This window comes from Chiloscyllium plagiosum, chromosome 1 (genome assembly GCF_004010195.1).
Source record: "Chiloscyllium plagiosum isolate BGI_BamShark_2017 chromosome 1, ASM401019v2, whole genome shotgun sequence".
Taxonomy (NCBI): Eukaryota; Metazoa; Chordata; class Chondrichthyes; order Orectolobiformes; family Hemiscylliidae; genus Chiloscyllium; species Chiloscyllium plagiosum.
The window spans coordinates 97,713,153-97,737,106 of NC_057710.1; the positions used below are offsets into that span (position 1 = coordinate 97,713,153).

At 41.2% G+C, this 23,954-nt stretch overlaps 1 protein-coding gene across 4 annotated transcripts in view; it reads right to left on the reverse strand.

Annotated features, from left to right (window-relative positions):
• Positions 1–23,954, reverse strand: part of wdr19 (WD repeat domain 19) — a 169,676-nt gene that overhangs the window by 100,118 nt on the left and 45,604 nt on the right. For all 4 annotated transcript variants that reach the window (XR_006312065.1, XM_043692836.1, XM_043692850.1 and 1 more), the window contains exons 7-13: positions 22,963–23,043; positions 16,588–16,700; positions 13,283–13,456; positions 9,462–9,532; positions 8,342–8,514; positions 7,237–7,351; positions 6,011–6,117 (exon numbers count right to left, since the gene is read on the reverse strand). Coding sequence is in view for 3 of the 4 variants with exons in the window: in XM_043692836.1 (XP_043548771.1) it covers positions 6,011–6,117; positions 7,237–7,351; positions 8,342–8,514; positions 9,462–9,532; positions 13,283–13,456; positions 16,588–16,700; positions 22,963–23,043 (834 nt within the window). In the remaining variant the exon portion in view is untranslated. The remainder of the gene's footprint in view (positions 1–6,010; positions 6,118–7,236; positions 7,352–8,341; positions 8,515–9,461; positions 9,533–13,282; positions 13,457–16,587; positions 16,701–22,962; positions 23,044–23,954) is intronic.

Consider the following 23,954-nt stretch of genomic DNA (forward strand, 5'->3'; position numbering starts at 1 on the left):
CACTGGAATCATTCCCCACCTTTTCTTCCACTACACTGACGATTGTATCAGCACCACTTCATGCTCCCACAAGGCAGTTGAACAGTTCATCAACTTCATCAAGACCTTCCACCTTGACCTCACATGGTTCACATGGACCACCTCCAATACTTTCCTCCCTTCCTGGATCTCTCAGTCTCCAGTGACCGACATCTATTTCAAACACACCGACTCCCACAGCTACCTTGAATACACCTCTTCCAAAAGCCCCCCTTGTAAAAATGTTAATTCTTACTCCACATCCACTGCATCTGCTCCCAGGAACAATTTCACTGCAGTACATCCCAAATGTCTTCTTATGTCAAGGATGGGTTAACTCCAGGAAGGGTAAGAGAGGTAGGCAGCTAGTGCAGGAGTCTTTTATGGATATACCCATTTCAAACAGGTATGCTGTTTTGGAAAATGTAGGTGGTGACGGATTCTCAGGGGAACGTATCAAGTTTCTGGTATTGAGACTGGCTCTAATGCAATGAGGGGTATGTCGTCTTCCAAAAGATCAATTGTGTTAGGGGATTCTGTAGTTCGAGGTACAGACAGACGTTTCTGTGGCCAGCACAGAAACAGCAGAATGGTGTGTTGTTTCCCTGGTACCAGGATCAAGGATGTCTGAGAGAGGGTGTAGAATGTTCTCACGGGGGAAAAAGGGCCAGCAGGAGGTCATTGTCCACATTGGAACCAACGACATAGGAAGGGAAAAGGTTGAGATTCTGAAGGGAGATTACAAAGAGTTAAGCAGAAATTTAAAAAGGAGGTCCTCAAGGGTGGTATAATGTTCCATGATAAAAAATGCTACAGGAAGGATAGAAAGGGAGGGAAGAGAGGAGGGGGAGTGGCATTTTTGATAAGGGATAGCATTACAGCTGTGCTGAGGGAGGATATTCCCGGAAATACATCCAGGGAAGTTATTTGGGTGGAACTGAGAAATAAGAAAGGGATGATCACCTTATTGGGATTGTATTATAGACCCCACAATAGTCAGAGGGAAATTGAGAAACAAACTTGTAAGGAGATCTCAGCTATCTGTAAGAATAATAGGGTAGTTATGGTAGGGGATTTTAACTTTCCAAACATCGACTGGGACGGCCATAGTGTTAAAGGTTTAGATGGAGAGGAATTTCTTAAGTGCGTACAAGACAATTTTCTGATTCAGTATGTGGATGTACCTACTAGAGAAGGTCAAATCTTGACCTACTCTTGGGAAATAAGGCAGGGCAGGTGACTGAGGTGTCAGTAGGGGAGCACTTTGGGGCCAGCGACCATAATTCTATTTGTTTTAAAATAGTGATGGAAAAGGATAGACCAGATCTAAAAGTTGCAGTTCTAAATTGGAGAAAGGCCAATTTTGACGGTATTAGGCAAGAACTTTCAAAAGCTGATTGGAGGCAGACGTTCGCAGGTAAAGGGACGGCTGGAAAATGGGAAGCCTTCAGAAATGGGATAACAAGAATCCAGATAAAGTATATTCCTGTCAGGGTGAAAGGGAAGGCTGGTAGGTATAGGGAATGCTGGATGACTAAAGAAATTGAGGGTTTGGTGAAGAAAAAGAAGGAAGCATATGTCGGGTATAGACAGGATAGATCAGGTTCCCCATGGGAGACTGATTAGCAAGGTTAGATCTCATGGAATACAGGGAGAACTAGCCATTCGGACACAGAACTGGCTCAAAGGTAGAAGACAGAGGGAGGTGGTGGAGGGTTGTTTTTCAGACTGGAGGCCTGTGACCATTGGAGTGCCACAAGAATCAGTGCTGGGTCCACTACTTTTTGTCATTTACATAAATGATTTGGATGCGAGCATAAGAGGTACAGTTAGTAAGTTTGCGGATGACACCAAAATTGGAGGTGTAGTGGACAGCGAAAAGGGTTACCTCAGATTACAACAAGATCAGGACCAGATGGGACAATGGGCTGAGAAGTGGCAGATGGAGTTTAATTCAGATAAATGCGAGGTGCTGCATTTTGGGAAAGCAAATCTTAGCAGCACTTATACACTTAATGGTAAGGTCCTAGGGAGTGTTGCTGAACAAAGAGACCTTGGAGTGCAGGTTCATAGTTCCTTGAAAGTGGAGTTGCAGGTATATAGGATAGTGAAGAAGGCATTTGGAATGCTCTCCTTTATTGGTCAGAGTATTGAGTACAGGAGTTGGGAGGTCATGTTGCAGCTGTACAGGACATTGATTAGGCCATTGTTGGAATATGGTGTGCAATTCTGGTCTCCTTCCTATCGGAAAGATGTTGTGAAACTTGAAAGGGTTCAGAAAAGATTTACAAGGATGTTGCCAGGGTTGGAGGATTTGAGCTACAGGGAGAGGCTGATAAGACTGGGGCTGTTTCCCTGGAGCGTTGGGGGCTGAGAGGTTTAGAAAATTATGAGGGGCATGGATAGTCTTTTCCCTGGGGTCGGGGAGTCCAGAACTAGAGGGCATAGGTTTAGGGTGAGAGGGGAAAGATATAAAAGAGACCTAAGGGGCAATTTTTCACAGAGAGGGTTATACGTGTATGGAATGAGCTGCCAGAGGGTGGAGGCTGGTACAATTGCAACTTTGAAGAGGCATTTGGATGGGTATATGAATAGGAAGGGTTTGGAGGGATATGGGCCAGGTGCTGGCGGATGTGACTAGATTGGGTTGGGATATTTGATCGGCATGGACGGGTTGGACCGAAGGGTCTGTTTCCATGCTGTACATCTCTATGACCGCAATTTCCCTTCCCACATGAAGAACAATGCCCTCTATCACATCTCCTCTACTTCTTGCATCTCCGCCCTCGAACCCAACCCCACACCGACAACTGCAACAAGGATAGAAACCCCCGGTCCTCACATCTCATGAATCTCCAGATACAGCAACATTTCGCCACCGACAGTCAGACTCCATCACCAAAAACATATTTCCCTCCACATCCATATTAACATGCCACAGAGACCATTCCCTTCCTGACTCCCTTGTTAGGTCCACGCTCTCCATCAATCCACCCTCTACACCCAGCACCTTCCCCTGCCCATGCACAATGTGCGAGACCTGCACCCACACTTGCCCCCACACCTCCTTCCAAGGCCCTAAAGGATAATTTCAAATCTGGTAGAGATTTTCCTGCACATCCTCCCATTCGTCTACTGCATCCATTGCTCTCAATGTGGTCTCCTCTACATCAGGGAGCCAGTGCGCCAACTTGCGGAGCAGTTCAGGGAACATCTCTGGTCCGCATGCACCAAACAATCCCACTGCCCTGTGGCCAACTACTTCAACTCTCTCAGGAACATGCAAATCCTGGGCCTCCTCCACCGCCAAATTAAAGCCACCTGCCAAGTAGAGGAAGAATATCTCATCTTCCACCTCAGGACCCTACAACCATATAGCATCAACAGTGACTTCACCAAATCTCCACATCCCCCTCCCCATCCCAGATCCAACCTTCCAACTTGGCACTGCCCTCTTGACCTGACCCATCTGTCTATCTTCCTTCCCACCCATCCGTTCCAATCTCTCCACCGACCTATCACAATCACGTCCTACCTTTGCCCATCCCCGTATTTTTCTCTCAGCCCCCTTCACCCTCCACATTCCTGATGAAGAGCTTATGGCAGAAACATTGACTCTCCTGCTCCTCGCTGCCTGGCCTGCTGCGCTTTCTCCAGCACCATACTTTTCAACTGTCTCTCCAGCATCTGCAGTCCTCATTTTCTCCCGGGAGGAGTAGAGCCAGGGAGATGGTGTCTGCCTGTTGTGTAGGTAGGCAAATTGCAAAGGATCAAAGCAATCTGATAGGTTGGATGCGAGCCACGACTAACCTCTCAAGGCACTTCATAATTGTAGAGATCAGAGCCACTGGACAGTAGTCATTGAGGCATACTGCATGAGTTCTCTTTGGCACTGGGATGATGGTGGTCTTCTTGAAGCCGGTTGGGACTTCAGATCGAAAAAAGGAGAGGTTAAAGATGTCAGCAAATACTCCTACTTTCTGTTCCTCACAGGATCAGAGTGCATTGCTAGGGACTCCATCTAGACTAGCTGCTTTATGTATGTTCATTCTCAAGAAAGCCGATCTAATGTCTGTGGCAGTGACCGTGGGTACAGGTGTATCTGAGGCTAATGGGACTGGTGATATTGATTCACTGACCTTCTGTTCAAAGCAAGTGTAGAATGCATTGAGCTCATTGTGTAGGAATGCATTGCTGCTCATGATTCTATTTGATTTTGCTTTGCACCCTGTAATGTAGTGTCAGCCTTGCCACAAATGATGGGCGTCCATATCATTATTCTGGTTCTCAACCTCGTTTGGTATTGCCTCTTGATATCTCCGATGGCCTTCCAAAGGCGTACCTGGATTTCCTGCATAGGTCAGGGTTGCCCATCTTGAATGCCTCAAACCCAGACTTCTGCAGTGACTGTATCTCTTGGTTCATCCATGGTTTCCGGTTTGGGAACATTCGGATTAACTTCTTCAGCATACAGTCTTCTACGCACTAATGAAGTCTGTAGTGATAGTGGTATACATGTTTACGTTGGCTGCGAAGTTCTTGAATATGGACTTGTCCACTGACACTAAGCAGTCCCGTATAAGCCCTACCGTTGCCTTAGACTAACATTGCACTACTTTCTGTACTGGGTTCTTATACTTCAATTTCTGCTTGTAAGCCAAGGGTAGAAGCAGTGTTGTGATCTGATTTTCCAAAATGCATATGGGGGATGGAGCAGTAGGCATCTTTGATAGTTGTATAGCAATGATCAAAACGTTTGGACCTCTGGTGGTACCTTGGTAACGTGTTCTTGAGAGTGGCTTGGTTGAAGTTACTGGCTACGATGAACAAGGCCTTGGGCATTCCATCTCAAGACTGTTTGTGGAGTTGTATACTTCATCATATATATTCAAATAGATAGGTGTCATTAAGTCACAAGGTAGTATCTCAAGGCAGTTCATATGTTTGATAAGAAGTGTGAATGTATGAATGATTTATGAATATGTACATAAACATAAAATTCAATTAAAATTCCTGCCAGTTTAATTTTTATTCTAATTTCTAGAAATTGCTTTATTCATTTTTTAAAAGAGAAGTTTTCTTAATGTTGATATTGGTTGCACTTAATGCAGTGGACAAACTATAAAATCTGTAATAGGTAATAAATTGGATGAAGATAGATGTCGTACACATAAATACTTTTGAAATATGAGCAAGAAAGGATGGCTCATTCAGATGGCTAGGAGGGTTTAATCTGACACTGGGAACTGCAATGATTTCACGTAGTTCCAGGTGATGCTGTAAGCCAAGATTGTGATAAGTACGTTAATTCTGAGTTGACAAGCTGTGGGAAACATAACAGTGCCTGTTACCTCCCTATTTTGGTAAATGATTTGGGGGTTGATTAACTCAGTTGCTGGATGGCTGTTTTGCAATGCAGAGTGACATCAATAGCGCGCAATAAGATTACCATGAAAGTCCCTCCTTCTCAACTTCTCCCTTAGCCTGTGGCATTGTGTCCCTCAGGTTACACCCACCATCACCTTGAATGACAGCATACCCTGATGACCCTTTGAGACTATGGTCACTTTATCCAACTACGTTTTATTTTAGTAAAGTGCATACTTCTTGCTGTTTTAACTCCAGCAGTTTTCTAATAAACATTGGTTAATCTTAATTTGCATTAAAGCTGTAGATCTAGAAATGTAGGGTGATATTCTTTTCACAAAAGTGTGTGCACTCTAGATTAGGCAAACAAATACTGATCTGACCTGAATCTCTCGATAGGTTTGTCTAATGAAACTTAACTGAAAGTATTGTTTTGTACATATGTGACAAACAATTGAACAAAAATAGTTTTATCAAACTAAAAAAACTGCAAAAATCTAGTACAAAGGAATCATTTATTTTTACACAGAAAAGTACTAAAATTCATTTTTGCATGAGGTCAAAATTCAGAGTCAAATAACCAGTGTTTGAAAAAAATGCAAAATTTGAACATGTGGATATTTACCATGTGTAGCTGAACTCTTCCCTCAAAAAGCACTGCTGCGTAATCAGAATTTAAGCACATACTGGTCACGGTGCCCAGATACTCCATGTCTTTTAGCTTCTCCGCTCCTAAAAATTCAAAAAGTAACAAACCAGTCAGGACGCTTTAGATTTTAAAAATCATTCTATAACACCACCACTTGGTTCCTGATCGCAATACATCCTTACAAACAAGGATAAATGAGGTGTACTAAAACAGTCCAATGAAAGTGACTGCCCTTGACATCAAGGCAACATGTGGCCAAGTGTGATATCAAGGAGCCCAAACAAAACCGAATTCAATCGGAATCAGCATAGCACAGAGTACAAAGGACAGTGACTGTGGCTGTAGGAAGTGATTCACTCTTAACTACATTCTGAAATAGCTTAATAAGCTATTCAGCTTTCGGGCGGTTAGAGATGGGCAACAAATTCTGGCATTACCAGTGACACCCACTTCCCATTAAAGAATAAAAAAAAATCTCAATCCCAGAACATCACCACAGAAGTTCCTCAGGATAGCATCCTAGGCATAAACATCTTCAGCTGCTTCATAAATAACCTGCCTTCCATCATATGGTCAGAAGTTGGGATGTTCACTGATGAAGGCAGTGTTCAGTATTATCTGTAACTCCTCAGATACTAAAGCAGTTTGTACCAATATGCAGCAAGACTTGGATTCTAGAGTGGCCTGATAAGTAGCATATAACACAGGTGGGAGGCACTGACTATATCCAACAAGACAATCAACTCATTGATTGTCTTGTTGTTCAAGACATTCAATGGTATCAACAACGCTGAATCCACCTTCCCATGCTTGTAAAAATTCTGGGGGCCACCACTGACCAGAAGCTGAACCGTATCAGCAACATAACTATTGTGACTACAATATCTGGGAATTCTGTTGCAAGTAAAGTAACTCTGCTTCCCTATAGTCTATCCACCATCTAAAAAGCACAAATCAGAAGTGCTTCCATCAGATGGAATATTTGCCACTTGCCTTGATGAGTGCATATCTAACAACATAAATGCAGCACAATCTAGAACAGAGCAGACCATCCACCACCTTAAATATTAGTCCCTCCATCAATGATACACAATAGAAACAGTGTCAGCTTTATCTTCACTGTTGTTAAATGTAGTAAAGTAAATCCTTTGAAACATTTCATTAATTTTTAATATGTACACCAAGCATTCATCAGAACCTACGATTTTCTCCAACGGCATAAAACCAGGCTCTGTTATTCATTCCAACGGCCACATGATATGGGCCAACAGCGATAAAGGTCGGTTCTACTTCAACGGAAACTGTGATTTGTGGTTCCTGTGGGGAAGATAAATAAGAAAGTAGTCTGGTGTAAGTTTAACAGGCTTGCTATTATCTACATTTTCTCTGATAAAACTACAATTAGTTCATTCATTCAGCAAGGGCAGAACATAGCAACAGTTCTTTTGTTTTTGACTCTTTAGTTGGATAAATAATTCACGATGAAGATTACAAATGTGCATTCAATATAGGCATTATTTAATGCATAAAGAGACCAAAATTTTTCATCCTCTCTGTCTATTGAGAAATAATTCTGTGGAACATTTTTGGTAAAGAGCCCAAAGTAGGCAATACAAATAGGTCACTGTAGCTAATGGCTACAACCAGACTCAGAAACCCATTAGTATATCATCTTTCATTGGTACTAATTGCTCTGCTGAGAGATCATGGATCTCATAAATTTTCTAAACTTCAATATTTAGCAGCAGCAAGAATCTAATTATCTATGGTTTGACAGTCACATTTTGCTTAACATTTTATGAATTAGTTCTGTCAAGCATTAGATCTTTTTCTCCTTACAGATACTGACAGACTTTCTGCATATTGCCAGCAACTATATTTCTTCTTATATTATGAGCATCTTGTTTATTTCAATTATTTTGTAAAGTCTTTTAACCATGATGGCTCAAACAAACATTTCTGGTCTGCAGATAGAATAAAGCTGACAATTCATTCAACGTTTTAAAAATACAATTGGCAGAAATGCTGACTAATTCATTTGATATATGAAGCAGCATACAAATAGCTATTAAAAAGACTTTTGGTTTAACAATGAAATTCCAGGTAAAGGGCATAACATTTGTTATCTAACAAATGCACTTTGCTTAAGTTTGTGTCTCTCTTACTTTGAAATGATATAATGGGATTGTAGGGAACAATCAATTCTAACCTCAAAATCATGACATTGCAAACATGACAGTGTAAACAATAAATATTTAGTTTTGTAACTAGTCAACCAATTTAATATTTTTATAATTGTACACATACTTCCTCAACATGATTGGTCACTGTGACCTCTAGCAGAGAAGTTAGGAAAGCTATTCGAGTTCCACATGTATTTCCAAGAACTGGAAGTTTTGTAAGGAAAACATGCAAAGTTCCACGCTGTGTAGATACAGCAAGCAACTGTCCATCATCTGTCCAAGATAGCCGATCCAGACCTGAAAATTTGATGTTAAAATATCAAGAATACTGTACATGAAGCTTAATTAGTGAGTAAATGAATTCAAAACAAATTTAGCTTTAATTAATATTCAGAATGTAAATGTAACCATCCAATCACTTATTAAAATCATTATATATACCCTATGTTCCTTACTTGGGTGCTACACGTTCTTTCATGCCTCAGAATGGCAGGTCAAAATTATTTCTTACCATTAAGTCAGCATTTATGAGTTGTCATGTCATATCTTATACTAATTGAGAATGTTCCAAATGCTTCAGCTGTACAACGTATAATGGAAGCATCATTACTCAGAGCTTTTACTTCAACATACAAAATGTGCTAGCTGCCTAAGAATCGACTCCCCCCCCCCCACCGCAACACAATCAGGCATGATTTATTTGTAGCTCTAAATTAGTATTTTCTTTAAATTAAAGAAATACTTTCCATCTATCTCATATCATTTCTTGTATTGAATCATTGTTATAAGTGATCTGTAAACTATCCACTAATTTTGCCAGTTGCGAACTACATATCCACTCTCAACCACCAATACTCACAGATCAGCTACAAACCCGATCTTGGTCACCATTCTTCTTGCACCGCACTGCTTTCTTACATGTCTCCTGCCTACACTAACTGCCCACTAGCTGCTTATCTCACCCCCAATCACCTCTATTAGTTAGCTTCTCATAGTCTAGGTCAGGACAGTGGTGCCAATCTGGTCAGAAAATAGCCTGACCTAATCAAAATCACAGAATCACATCTATGATAAGTATCATAATCTGACAATTCTTAAATTTAAAGAAGTAAAATAAAATAAATGATGTGCATTTACATAGAATCACCACTAACTCTGGGCATTCTAAAGTTGCCCAAAAGTCAGCCAGTGCTGATAATGTCATAACTGGTAGGTTATCCTGCAATATTATTTAAAGTAATTACCTTTAGTTTCATCATCCAAGTTTATGATAGCATACATCTCTTTCAGTTCTGACAGATCATGGATTTTAATGCTGGCAAATAAAACATATTAGGGTTACTACATCAGAAGAGATATTTATATGCAATTAAGAAACAGAAATGGCATTCAATAGAACAATCAACTAAAAAGCAGCCTTAAAACGTCCTTAAAGTACAGGTACCAAAAGAGAAAATGCTGGAAAATCTCAGCAGGTCTGGCAGCATCTGTAAGGAGAAGAGAGCTGACGTTTCGAATCTAACTGACCCTTTGTCAAAGCTACAGATGCTGCCAGACCTGCTGAGATTTTCCTGCAGTTTCTCTTTTGGTTTCAGATTCCAGCATCCGCAGTAATTTGCTTTTAAAGTACAGGTAGTTCTGCCAATATGTAGAAGTTGCCTTCCTGAGTGATCCCACGCTACACAGAAGTCGCACAATACAAATACACTTAAAACGTTGGCAATGTAATTGCATTATAGTCAACATGCACTTTTAAAGTTCATGTTTTAGTAAAAGCGTTCCCTGATCATCGAATCGCATTACAGCCAATTCACATTAAATGGAATATGCATTATAGCAGAACTACCTGTATTTGAAGAAAAATTCAAACAAAATTGTGTTTGTGAATTTAACTGGTAGTTTCTGAAATTAACAAAAAAATGACAGCTAGGTAACCTGATTAAATTGATAGACCACCTCCTTGCTAAGTGAGATGAATGCAATCACCACAAGATTCCTGTGCCAAACTTCAACCATATATGCACTGTACACTGATGCAGGATAGCAGGAACATTACACACCATGTGCTGCAGAAGACACCCATTTTCCTTTTCTATTGCACACTTCTTATAGTTTTTAATATCTTGAGAAATCCAGGGTTTCTTTTGAAAAAGGTTAGACTGAAGTCTGAGAATAATGGAGTTATTGGTGTCAGATAAGTTCCAGAAATACCAGGACTACTCCAATACAAATAAATACCATTTTCTTATCAAATACTGGTCAATTTCTTGCTCTATTTTAAAAAACAAGTTCTACTTTTATCTTGTTGGCATTCACATATCTACCATAAAGAGATGCAAATCTCAGTATGACGATTAATATTTTTTCATTAACTGGGTTCTAAAGAGATATCTATTAGTACAGGACAGTGAACTTAACACAGCCAAATTACTCTGAAAGGCAAGAGGTTAAAACGGTTTTGTAATTTCACTGAAGCATCTGAAGAACATTTAAAATAGGAGCTTCATGTGAGGCTTAAAATCAGCCACAAGAATTCAGATATTTATGAGGAGGTTGCAGATTCCATCCTTAACAGAAATTGACAATGTTTCGCAAAGAAAAAAATGCTTTCATCAATTCTATTTATTTCACTTTCTCAGAGATATACTTTAATCTTAAAAAAACTATATCATAATGGTTCATTACAAAAAGTTCAAAGGCATTCAATTTCTTACCACACAGCATTAAACTTTCTTAAGTGCCTCAATGTAATTGCAATTACACAAGATTTATGCTACACATCAGGTCAAACCTACAGCCTGAAGGGTTTTACTTAGTTTCCAGCTGCTCAGTGTGTCATAGCAGGTTGGGTTCAGACTGTGTTTTTTCCCTTATTACTTTAAAGCTTGGACCTTGGAATGTGCCGAGGGCAAAACTCAGCTTTTGACTGCTCTTTGAACTGGACAACAGGCAGGGTTTGGAAGACCAAACTACTGTCTTTCACCAAGTTCATATTTCTGAATAGTTCTGAAGAAAGGTCAGTGGACCCAAAATATTGACTCTGCTTTCTCTCCATAGATGTTGCCAGATACTAAGTTTTTCCAGCAATTTTTGTTTTTGTTTCTTTCACCAATTTGTCCTTTACCTTGCTGTTTCTCCTGGGAAAGGATAGCAGAGCAGAATTTTCAATTATGAAGAAATACCAGATAAAACTCAACAAAATCTAGTGCACTTCTTTCCAAAGCTGCTTTCATAGACACATTTTAGAAAGTAGTGGGCAACAATCACTTTCCCATTTTGTACAAATGTCGGCTGGGATGGGGCAGGGTGGCACAGGACAGGATGGAATAGAGTAAAATAGAATAGCAATTTATTGTTACTTTTATTTATGAAAATACAGTGAGATGTGTATAGGTTGCTGCAATTTAGCACCATTTTAATTTCAGAAATTATAAAAAGAAATAATTGAGACAAAGTTAGGACAAAGTCCATCTTTTGTTTCCTCCACAGCTCCTTAGTTTCTGGAGAGGCTACAGGACGCAACTGCCGAAGCCACCAAAGCAAGGATGTCTGGACTGGACTCATCATGCTGCCACCACCGAAGCTGACACTGAAGACACTGCATTGCTGCCACTGCAAGGTGTTACCTGATGAAGCAACAGTGCTCTGAAAGCCAGTACTTCCAAATAAACTAGTTGGACTATAACCTGGTGTTGCGTGATTTTTAACTTTGCCCACCCCACTCCAACACTGGCACCTCCACATCATTGCAATGAAGGACAGACCAGATTCATCAAGTTGCCAATACTGAAGTCATCGTTTAAGCCATTGCCACTTCAGCCACTGCCACAGCAACAAAGAACGAACTAGAACGACCGATGAAACTGCCACACTGCTGCCAGAAGGAACAAACCAGACCCACCGAAGAAGCCTTTGATACAGTTGTGGCCAATATGGCCATGAGGAACAGACAGATGAATCCACCACACTGCCACTGCTGCAGCAGGCCATAGCAACTCACCCACCACCCCACCTCCGTCACCTTGCTCCACTGCGGCTGCAGAAAAGAACAAAAGGTGAATTTTGATATAAAAGAGGAATGAAGAAACAAAACAAACAAAAAAATCAAAGAAGAATGTGACCAGCCAGGTGAGCAGGAGTGTGAGCTTATCGGCACAGAGCCCAAACACTTCCGACCCTGCAATCACTGCTTTCTTGAAGGAGCTAATAAGGAAAACCCTTTTCGCTGCAAATGGCCTTGACAGTCTGCTCAAGGTGTTTTCTCATTTTAAGAGATAGGTAGCATAGCACAGTAAAACTGAATGGAACATTCAGCAACTGCATACACAGATTCGTCCTTCTCAACACCATGGACAGACACAGAGACACTAGGTGTTCATATATCAGGAGATTCTATGTACAGCTTGATACAGCCACACATAAAAGTGGGCATCAGAATAAGGGTGATGTTGAGTACAATTACTCCTTATATCTAGAGATCTTTACATTATTCCTGTGCAGATATGGTTTATTTTTGATGCTTAGAATAGCTCAATGTCTGTCAACATGTATGAATAGGGCATGGGCAACACTATGCCCAGATAGTGCAACACCAAAACTGCCTAGCACCTGATGCCCAGGCTCTTACACCACAAAAGAAGAGGGAGTGACATTCCCACATGCCCAGTTTTGTGTTACTATCTTTATGTGGTCTACCCAGTTTGCTCATAACAGCCTCTGTAAACCAAATCCAGAGCACCTTCGAACAATCAGACTTGACTGTAAAGGGGACAAAGCATCAGTCAGCTCTTTATCTTCTCCATAATATTTGGGTTTTATTCAAATTCACTGCTCAACTGTAAATGATCAATCATACTGCCAAAAGCCCAAACCTCCATTACTAATCTTTCTGTCAAAGTTTACACTGTCATGAAAAACAGATGTTCCTTACTTAAAACATCCATGGAACTTTGAAAATGAACACAAACATTATTAATTTTATTGTAGTATCATAGTATGGAATGTGTAGATAGATTACATGTTGTAGCTGCTGTGAAATAGTAAGCAGAGTTACAACATAACATACCAATTATCTCCACAAGAAGCAGCTTTGTTCAGGGATTGAGAGATGGCAATACTTGTCAGGTTGTCTTTATGGTTGTGGGCTTGGAACAGTTCCTGACCAATCTCACGAATATGCGTAGAAATTACTACAAAGTAGCCTTGAGAAAACCCAATCATAATGTACCCATCACCATACCTGAAACAGATCAAAAGCTACGCTATTACTCAAATTATAATATAGTATTCAGCATGCTATAAATAAGCTTTACATAATGTCATGCTTTAAAATAATAATGTATTTACCAGCTGAAAACTATGCATTGAATTTTAAAAATTAAAAAAGGAATCCAGTGACTTGAAACCACAGCTTCCATAATAGCTTAATATTTCCATCATGGTACGTGACAAATTCCAAAGCCATTAAGTACAGCAAATCTGACTGCAGACAATCAAAGAATGCACATGAGCTACATCTCCTGTCACCATTCATATGAACAAAGAGCAAGAGCAGACCATTTTACTCTGCTCTGCTAGTTAATAACATCATGGCTCTGACCTTAACGAAAGCAAAAATTCACATTTCCACCTATCCCTGATAAATCTTTACCCCTTTCTTACCAAGAATCTACTTATCAATTTCTGTCTTAAAAATACTTAAAGACTGTGCTTCCACTGCCTTTTCAGGAAAGGGTTTCCAAAGGCTCTCAAACAAGGCACTTGCCAGTCCAAACATCCATCAATTTACTTACAATCAACAAGGAAGTGGTACTAACTTTACAGAGTTCCCTCCTCCCTTTTATAACTTAGAGTTATAGCAGCTTCTAGGATGTTACTTGTATCCTCTACAGTGAAAACTAATGCAAAATACCTGATCAACTCATCCGCCACTTTACTTTTCATGATCAATTTTGCAGATTAATATTCTAAAGTGATTTATAATCACTTTGTTAACTTTTTTTTTAAAAAAGTATCCGTAGAAACTCTTCCTATTTGTTTTTATTGTTCTGGTTCGTTTAAAATTTTCCCTTCTCGAACTATTCTAGTCATTCTTTACTGTATTTAACAGTCTACCCAATTTTCTTACCTGCCACCTGTCTTTTCAGAATTATATGTTTTTACTTAAATTTTATACTAACTTTAACCTTTCTACTTCACCATGGAGTCTTCTTACTTGTTAGAATGTGTCTCGTCTGTGCATACCAAAATATCCCCTTCAATATCAGCCAATGCACAAAAATAGTCTCAGATCCACTCTTCGTCACCTCAAACTGAATGCAAAATTCAAACATTTTATGGGTCCTGCTACTTAGCGACAACTTCATTATGAGATCATTAATCAATCCTATATCGTTGAATAATTATCTAGAATAGCCTGCTGTCTGGTTGACTCTACTGGTTTGAAGAAGGTTTCCCAAACACAGAGCATTTAGCTGGCTCAGCACATGATCCTTTTTCTCCAACTGACCAGTAACTAAATATAGCCATGACTAGTGGATTAGAGCTGTAAGTTGATTAGGTTATAGATGGGTGAATCCTTTTAGCCAGAATCCTTTGTCTGAAGTGATTACATCAAATGATTGTTCCCCTCCTAGCTGAGTTTGGATGTCCTACAAATGAGAGATTTTTAATCTATATATAGATTGGAAATGGAGATAGGCAAAGGCAGCCCTCTTCATCTACGTAACAAGACAAAAATGCAAATATTGAGCATTAATTCAAAGCAGCAATACTATTTTGGTACATTACAGCATTTTACACTTGCAAGGTGTTATTTAAATGCTTATTATAGTAAAACATTTAAAGTTTTCGTGAAGCTATGTAGCTGTGAAGCTGGTTGGATTTGTTGTTGGTCTGTTCGCAGAGCTGGTAGATTTGTTGGCAGATGTTTCGTCCCCTTTTCTAGGTGACATCATCAGTGGTGTGTTGCCTCCTGTGAAGTGCTGTTGTACTGTTCTGCTTTGAATTGATGTGGTTCTGTTTGGGTTGTTTCTGGTTGGTGCCGGTTCCGGTTTTCCATTGCAGCGGTTTATATAACGCGTCCAGGTCATTGTGTTTGTTAATGGAGTCTGAGGATGACTACCATGCTTCCGGGAATTCCCTTGCTGTTCTTTGTTTAGCCTGCCCTAGTACCTCTGTCTCGTCCAGTCTAACTCATGGTTCGTGTTATCCGTGTGTATGGATACCAGAGAGAATTGGTCGTTTAGTTGCTAGTTGGTTTTCGTGGATGCAGGTCGCTAGCTGTCTGCATGTTTGTCCTACATATTTCATAGTGCAGTTGCTGCATGAGATTTTGTAAATTACAGCTGGTCACCAGAATAAAGGACCTCAATATCGACTATGTGCAGGACAAATGTAATTTACAAAACCCAATGCTGTAACTGCAGTAAGCACTATGTCGGACAAACATGCAGACAGCTAGCGACCCGCATCCATGAATTCCAACTAGCAACTAAGTGACACGACCAACTCTCATGGACAACACGAACCATGCGTTTGCCTGGGACAACACAATGATACTAGGAGAGGGTAAACAAAGAACAGCAAGGGAATTCCTGGAAGCATGGTTCTCATCCTCGGACTCCATCAACAAACACATTGGCCTGGACCAGATTTACAAACCGCTGCAATGGAAAGCCAGAACCGGCACCTTCTGGAAACAGCCTAAACAGAACCACATCAATTCAAAGTAGAACAGTACAGCAGCACTTCACAGGAGGCAACACACCACTGATGATGCCACCTAGAAAAGGGTATGAAACAGCTGCCAACAAACCTACCATCTCGGCAAACAGACCAACAATAAATCCATAGTAAAAAGTGCAAGCAAATTCTGTTTTACATATCAAACACTGGACTTTCACAGCAACAGAAAAATACCAGACCAACATTAGTGCTAAATGTTGAAATTCTGTTTCAAGTTTTGTCTCTCTTTTTTGAAACAGGTGTGACCAAGCAAATTGCTAAAAACAGCTGGAACAAAATGTCACAATTTTAATGATCTATTTAGAAGTCTAGGATTTTTTTTGTGCAGCTATTGCCGATATGAATATAAAATGTTCAGACTAACAAAGAAAATGTTCGCAACTTTAATATCCACCAACCAGAAATAGCTCAAACAGAACCACATCAATTCAAAGCAAAACAGTGTAGCAGCGCTTCACAGGAGGACTGCAAGAGAATCCCTTGGACTTCAAAACAGTCATTAAATCTGTGCCAATTCAGCCCATTTTGATTTTACATGGACTCTTTTTCCTTTCTAACCGTTATAGAATTTAAAACATATTTGAAATGTAATAACAGTTCTATCTGTGACTTAATTGAACTCACCATCTATAAGATATGATGCTGCCATAGCGTTGCTGGAATGCCAATTCAATAGGATTATCAGGATCGCTCAGATTAAACAAGAATAGAGTTTTCTTGCCAACAATTGCACTTACCTAGTAATAAATAGGCAAAAAGATGATATGTTTAAGTCTACGTAATCTTCTCAGGGTATGGTTCATAAAAACATTGAAGTGTTTTTTAGAATAATTAATGCAGAATTATGGAGCAGACAGTTTAAAAAAAAACTGTTTTGGTAGCTTAGCCATGCAGACCAGAACAACATAGGTTTGATCTGTACTCTGTACCAAATTTGATGATCTCAGCCAGTACATTACAAATGCATCTTAGCCCATTCCAAAGTTGGTCAAGGTTTTCAGTCTTGACAGTTACTTAATTATACTAACTGGAAGTATGCATGTATGTCTGCAAGTGTGGTTGAGCCACATGTCAACATTCTCAGTTAAAGCTCATGCATGAGAAACGTGGGCAAGCTCCAGCCAAGAACTAATAATCTTCAGAAATAAAGAACAGAAAACTGCGAGCCAAATAAGGGAAAATAAAAAAAACGAAAGAACTGCAGATATTGGAAATATGAAAGAAAAACAGAAATTGCCGAAAATTTCAGCAGGTCTGGCAGCACCTGTGAAGAGAAATCAGAGTTAATGTTTAAGATGCAGTGACACTTCTTCAGAACTGACGACAGTGAGAAAAGGAATGGTTTTCAATATAAAATATGGGGGAGTGGGAAAGAGCGGTTTCAAAATAATGGTGGTGGAGATAGAGCTAAAAGAGACAAAAAACAGTTGGACAGACAAAGGAGTGGTTAAAGGTCAGTTTGGGGGATGCTGCCAGCCCTGCTGAGATTTTCCAGCAGTTTCTGTTTTTGCCGCATGGTAAAATAATTTGATTATTATTAAATTAGAGCTTTCTTGAAATCATTACTGCAGATTCAGGAAATGCGAAACTAAAAATACAAAATGCTGGAAGTGTTCATCAGGTCAGATAGCATTTGAGGAGAGTAACAGATTTAATGGCCTGGATTCTTGCTAACTTAGGAGCCCTTTACAAATGCAGTGAGGACCCAGATTCTGAGATTACTGAACACCATCTGCACTCCCTATCACCTAGAAAGTCACACTGGAACACTACTTCCTGTCAGTTCCTCTCAAAGTCACACACTATACTAACATAGAACTATATTGTATTCTATTCCAGAAGCAGGCCAAGCCCAGCAGCCAAAGGTATACAGCTGGGAGGAAGTTGCCTTGGGGGTTCTCAACATTGACTCTGGACATTATGAAATCTCACGGCGCCAAGTTAAACATGGGGAAGGAAATGTCTTGCTGAGTACCACGTACCCTCCTCCTTTGGCTGATGAATCAGTGCTCCTCCACTTGGATGAAGCACAGAGGATGGCAACGATGCAGAATGTACTATGTGTGGGGGAATTTCAACAATGTTTCGATGGCTCAGCAGTACCAATGAACAAGCTGAAGCAGGCCTACAGGACCTCATAGGTGGCAAGGGAACAAACAAGAGGGAAAAACATTCATTGAACCCATCTTCACCTATCTGTCAGACAAAACTGTCCATGATGGTATTGGTAAGAATGATCACTGCACAGTCCTTGTGGAGACTAAGTTCTGCCTTCAAATTGAGAATACCTTACATCATGTTGTGTGGCACTGTTGCTGTGCTCTTTGGACAGAGTTCCAACACATCTAGCAACTCAAAACTGAGGGCCTGAGGGCCATCAACAGCAGCAGAATCATACTCTAACATAATCTGTAACCTTATGACTCAGCATATCTCCCACTCTACCATCACCATCACCAAAGAAATCAGCCCTGCTTTAAATGAAGAGTACACGAGGGCCTATGAGTAGCAGGCAAATCTAAAAATGAAGTTTCAATCTTGTGAAGCACAAAACAGGATTACTTGTGTGCCAAACAGCATTAGCAGCAAGTGATACACAGAGCAAAGTGATTCCACAACCAACGAATCAGATTTGAAGTCTGCAGTCCTTTCCAGTCATGAACTGTGGATGACAACTAAACAACTCACGAGAGGAGAATAAATATGATTGACTACAGTGCAAAAGATAAAGTTGAAGAATTCTCAACAACTTTCACCTAAACGTTGAGTGGTTGATTCATCTCAGTTTCCTCTATAGTTCCCCAGTATTGTAGATGCCAGTCTTCAGAACATTCAAATCACTATGCAATGTCAAGAAATGTGTGGTGTCACTGGAAGCTGCAAAGGCCATTGGTCCTGACAACTCACAGCAATAGTACCAAAGACTTGTGTGTCAGATCTTGCCACTCTCAAGCTGTTCCAGTACAGCTACTTGACAATGTGGAAAATTGACACCGACATTTTTTACAAACCCACCCACTCCCACAGCTACCTGGATTACACCTCTTCCCAACCTGCCTCCTGCAAAAATGCTATCCCGTATTCCCAATTCCTCCACCTCTGCCGTATCTGCTCCCAGGAGGACCAGTTCCACATCAGAACAAACCAGATGGCCTCCTTCTTTAGAGACCGCAATTTCCCTTCCCATGTGGTTTATGATGGACTCCAATGCATCTCGTCCACATCCCGCACCTCTGCCCTCAGACCCCACCCCTCCAATCGTAACAAGGACAGAACCCCCCTGGTGCTCACCTTACACCCTACCAACCTTCGCATAAACCAAATCATCCGATGACATTTCTGCCACCTCCAAATGGACCCCACTACCAGGAATATATTTACCTCCCTACCCCTTTCCGCCTTCTACAAAGACCGTTCCCTCCATGACTACCTGGTCAGGTCCACGCCCCCCAACAACCCACCCTCCCGTCCTGGCACTTTCCCTGCCACCTCAGGAATTGCAAAACCTGCGCCCACACCTCCTCCCTCACCTCCATCCAAGGCCCCAAAGGAGCCTTCTAAATCCATCAAAGTTTTACCTGCACAGCCACCGATATCATTTATTGTATCCGTTGCTCCTGATGCGGTCTCCTCTACATTGGGGAGACTGGACACCTCCAAGCAGAGCGCTTTAGGTAACATCTCTGGGATACCCACACCAATCAACCACACCGCCTTATGGCCCAACATTTCAACTCCCCCTCCCACTCAGCAGAGGACATGGAGGTCCTGGGCCTCCTTCACTGCTGTTCCCTCACCACCTGACGCCTGGAGGAAGAACGCCTCATCTTCCGCCTCAGAACACCTCAACCCCAGAGCATCAATGTGGACTTCATCGGTTTCCTCATTTCCCCTTCCCCCACCTCAGCCCAGTTCCAAACTTCCAGCTTAGCCACTGTCCCCATGACTTGTCCTACCTGCCTATCTTCCTTTCCACCTATCCACTCCACCCTCCTCTCTGACCTGTCACCTTCATTCCACCCCCATTTACCCATTTTGCTACCTTCCTTCACCCTCCTCCCTGACCTATCACCTTCATCCCCACCCCCACTCACCTACTGTACTCGATGCTACTTTCTCCCCATCCCCACCCTCCTCTCATTTATCTCTCCACCCTTCAGACACTCTGCCTGCATTCCTGATGAAGGCCTTTTGCCCGTAACATTGATTTTCCTGCTCTTTGGATGCTGCCTGAACTGCTGTGCTTTTCCAGCACCACTCTAATCCAGAATGTGGAAAATTGTCCAGATACATCCTGTACACAAAAAGCAAGCCAAATTCAACCCAACAAATTACCAGCCTGACAGTCTACTCTCGTTTATCAGTGAAGTGATGGAAGTTCAAGCAGCACCTGCTTAGCCATGACTTGCACAATGATATCCAGTTTGAGATCTGCCAAGGCCATTCAGCCTGACCTCATGCAGCCCAATGGGTAAAAGAGCTGGATTCCAGACATGCGGTGAGAATCACTGCCTTGACATCAAGGCAGCATTTGATTAAGTTAAGCAACGAGGAGCCCTAGCAAAATAGAGTCATAGAAATGTACACAAAGGAAACAGATCCTTCGGTCCAACCCGTCCATGCCGACCAGATATCCCAACCTAATCTAGTCCCATTTGCCAGCATTTGGTCCATATCCCTCCAAACCCTTCCTAATCATATACCCATCCAGATGCCTTTTAAATGTTGCAACTGTACCAGCCTCCACCACTTCCTCTGGCAGGTCATTCCATACCCTCTGCGTGAAAAAGGTGCCCCTTAGGTCCCTTTTATGTTTTTCCCTTCTCACCCTGAACCTATGCCCTCTAGTTCTGGCCTCCCCCACCCCAGGGAAAATACTTCATCTATTTATCCTATCCATGCCCCTAATGATTTTATAAACCTCTATAAGGTCACCCCTCAGCCTTCGCGCTCCAGGGAAAACAGCCTCAGCCTGTTCAGCCTCTCCCTATAGCTCAAATCCTCCAACCCTGGCAACATCCTTGTAAATCTTTTCTGAACCCTTTCAAGTTTCACAACATCTTTCCGATAGGAAGGAGACCAGAATTGCACACAATATTCCAAAAGTGGCCTAACCAATGTCCTGTACAGCCACAACATTACCTCCTATATTCAATATGCTGATCAATAAAGGAAAGCATAGCAAACGCCTTCTTCACTATCCTATCTACCTGCGACTCTACTTCCAAGGAGCTATGAACCTGCACTCCAAGGTGTCTTTGGTCAGCAACACTCCCTAGGACCTTAATAGTAAGTGTATAAGTCCTGCTATGATTTGCTTTTCCAAAATGCAGCACCTTGCATTTATGTAAATTAAACTCCATCTGCCTTTTGGCCCACCTGATCAAGATCCCATTATAACCTTTTTCGCTGTCCAATACACCTCCAATTATGGTGTCACCTGCAAACTTACTAACTATACCTCCTATGTTCATATCCAAATTGTTTATATAAATAGCAAAAAGTAGTGGACACAGCACTGATCTTTGTGGCACTCCACTGGTCACAGGCCTCCAGTTTGAAAAACAACCCTCCACCACCACCTTCTGTCTTCTGAGCCAGTTCTGTCTCCAAATGGTAGTTGTCCCTCTATTCCATGAGGTCTAACCTTGCTAACCAGTCTCCCATGGGGAACCTTGTCAATGGGATTCAGGGGGAAAACTTTCTGCTGTTTGTAGTCATACCTAATACAAAGGAACATGGTTATGATTGTTGGAGGTCAATCATCTCAGCTCCAGGATATCTATGTAGGAGTTCCTTAGGGTTGTGTTCTACGTCTAACCAGCTTCAGCTGCTTTATCAATGAATTTCATTCCATCACTAGGGTCAGTATGTCTGCCAATGATTGTACAATATTCAGAATCATTTGTGATTCCTCAGGTGCAGAAGCAGTCCATGGCCAAATGCAAGAAAACTTGGACAATTTCCATGCACATGCTGAAAATTGACAAGTAACCTTCACACCACACAAATGCCAGGCCATGACTACCCCAATAAGAGACAAATTTAACATTCAATGGGGTTACTATCACCAGTGTCTTGGGGGCTTCTACTGATCAGAAACTGAACTGGACTAGCCATATAAACACTGAGGCTATTAGAGCAGGTCAGAGGCTAGGAATCCTGAAGTGAGTAAATAACATCCTGACCATCTACAAGGAACAAGTCAGGAGTGTGCTGGAATAGTCCTCACTTGCCTAGAAAATGCAGCTCCAACAGCACTCAAGTAACTTGACATAATTCAGGACAGAGCACCTGCTTGAATGACACCACATTCACAAACACCCATGCAATCCAACATCGACAACTGGTGTACCATCTAAGAGATGCACGGCAAAAATTCACCAAAGCTCCTTATACAGCATATTCCAAACCTAAAACCACTTCAATCTTGAAGGACATAGGTTGCAGATACATGGGAATACTACTATACCTGCAACTTCTCCCTCCAAATTTCGCAATTCTTTCAGTGCCATTCAGTCAAACTCCTGGAATTTCCTCTGTAACAACATTGTGGGTCTACCAATAGCACATGGACTGCAGCAGTTCAAGAACACAGCTCAACTCCATGTTCTTAAAGGAAACTAGGGATAGGCAATAAATGCAATCAGTGAAACTCACATCCCATGAGTGAAGTAGTGCCAATGACTTAACCCTAGATCGATTATCAATGTGCTGGCCACAATTCCACACTGTAGGGAATCTAATCAAAAAAATGTACAAGCACGTTGCCTGCTCTTGTTAATAGCTCCACCCCAGCTTTTGGAAATTCTCCCCTACCACATTTCAGATAGTGGAGAACCCTCTAAATAAGAATTGGCAGTCTCAATGTTTTTCTTATGTTCTATGTACTTCCTAAAGGTTCAACTTCTCAATAACCTTACTGATTGCTTTCTGAGTGGTTTATTTGTTTGAAAATACTTGCAATATGCTTTTGAATCAGATCTTCCTGGTACTCACTGTGCTTTCGCCAACTGATGCCCGTTCATCCGTCTTCATCATGGAGAACTGTATGTCACTTGGTTCTGCTCTCACTGTGGTCTGTTGAAACAGAAATAGTTGAGACAAAGAAAACAAAACAGAGTATATGGAACATCATTAAACAATCAAAACTAAATTTAATCTGAATGGGTCTATACTGGGCAGACAGTAGCAGTTCTTCTAATAGACACAGGGTTGAGAACCACATGGCACTGATTTAAGGTGAAGGGCAAAAGAACCAATGTCAACATACAAACCAATGATTTAAGCTGAATTCATTCCCTTTAGTACAGCTTAGCTACAGACTATATAAACTTGATATTTTCAATCAACCTGTTCAGATTCTGCTGCAATGTTTATTCAACTAACAATAGTGATCTTTACAAAAGATCATCATTGCTAGCATAAAATGATCTCTTGCTTTTATTATTTTGATAATTTACCAAATGGCTATAAAGATCAAGTAGCTTGGATAGTACAACAAACACAGAACATTGTTTTTGGAGGAGCTTGTGGCGGTGCCCACAAGGGAACAGGCAATACTGGATTTAGTGTTGTGCAATGGGGCAGACTTGATAACAGAGCTTAAGGTGAAGGAAACTTTAGGAGGCAGTGATCATAATACAATTGAATTTACTCTACAACTTGAGAGGGTGAAGGCAGAACCAGAGGTAACTGTATTACAGCTGAATAAAGGCAACTACAGAGCATAAGGGAGGAGCTGGGTAGAATTGACTGGGAGTGCACCCTAGCATGAAAGATAGTGAAACAGCAATGGCAGAAGTTTCATTCCAAGGGAAAAGGAGGTGGTACAGGGAGAATGAAGCAACTATGGCTGACTAGGGAAGTCAGGGATAGCATAAAAGCAAAAGAGAAAGCATATAATGAGGCGTAAGGCAATGGGAAACCAGAGAATTGGGAAGCTTATGAGACCAACAGAGGGCAACAAACAATGATATGAGGAGGGAGAA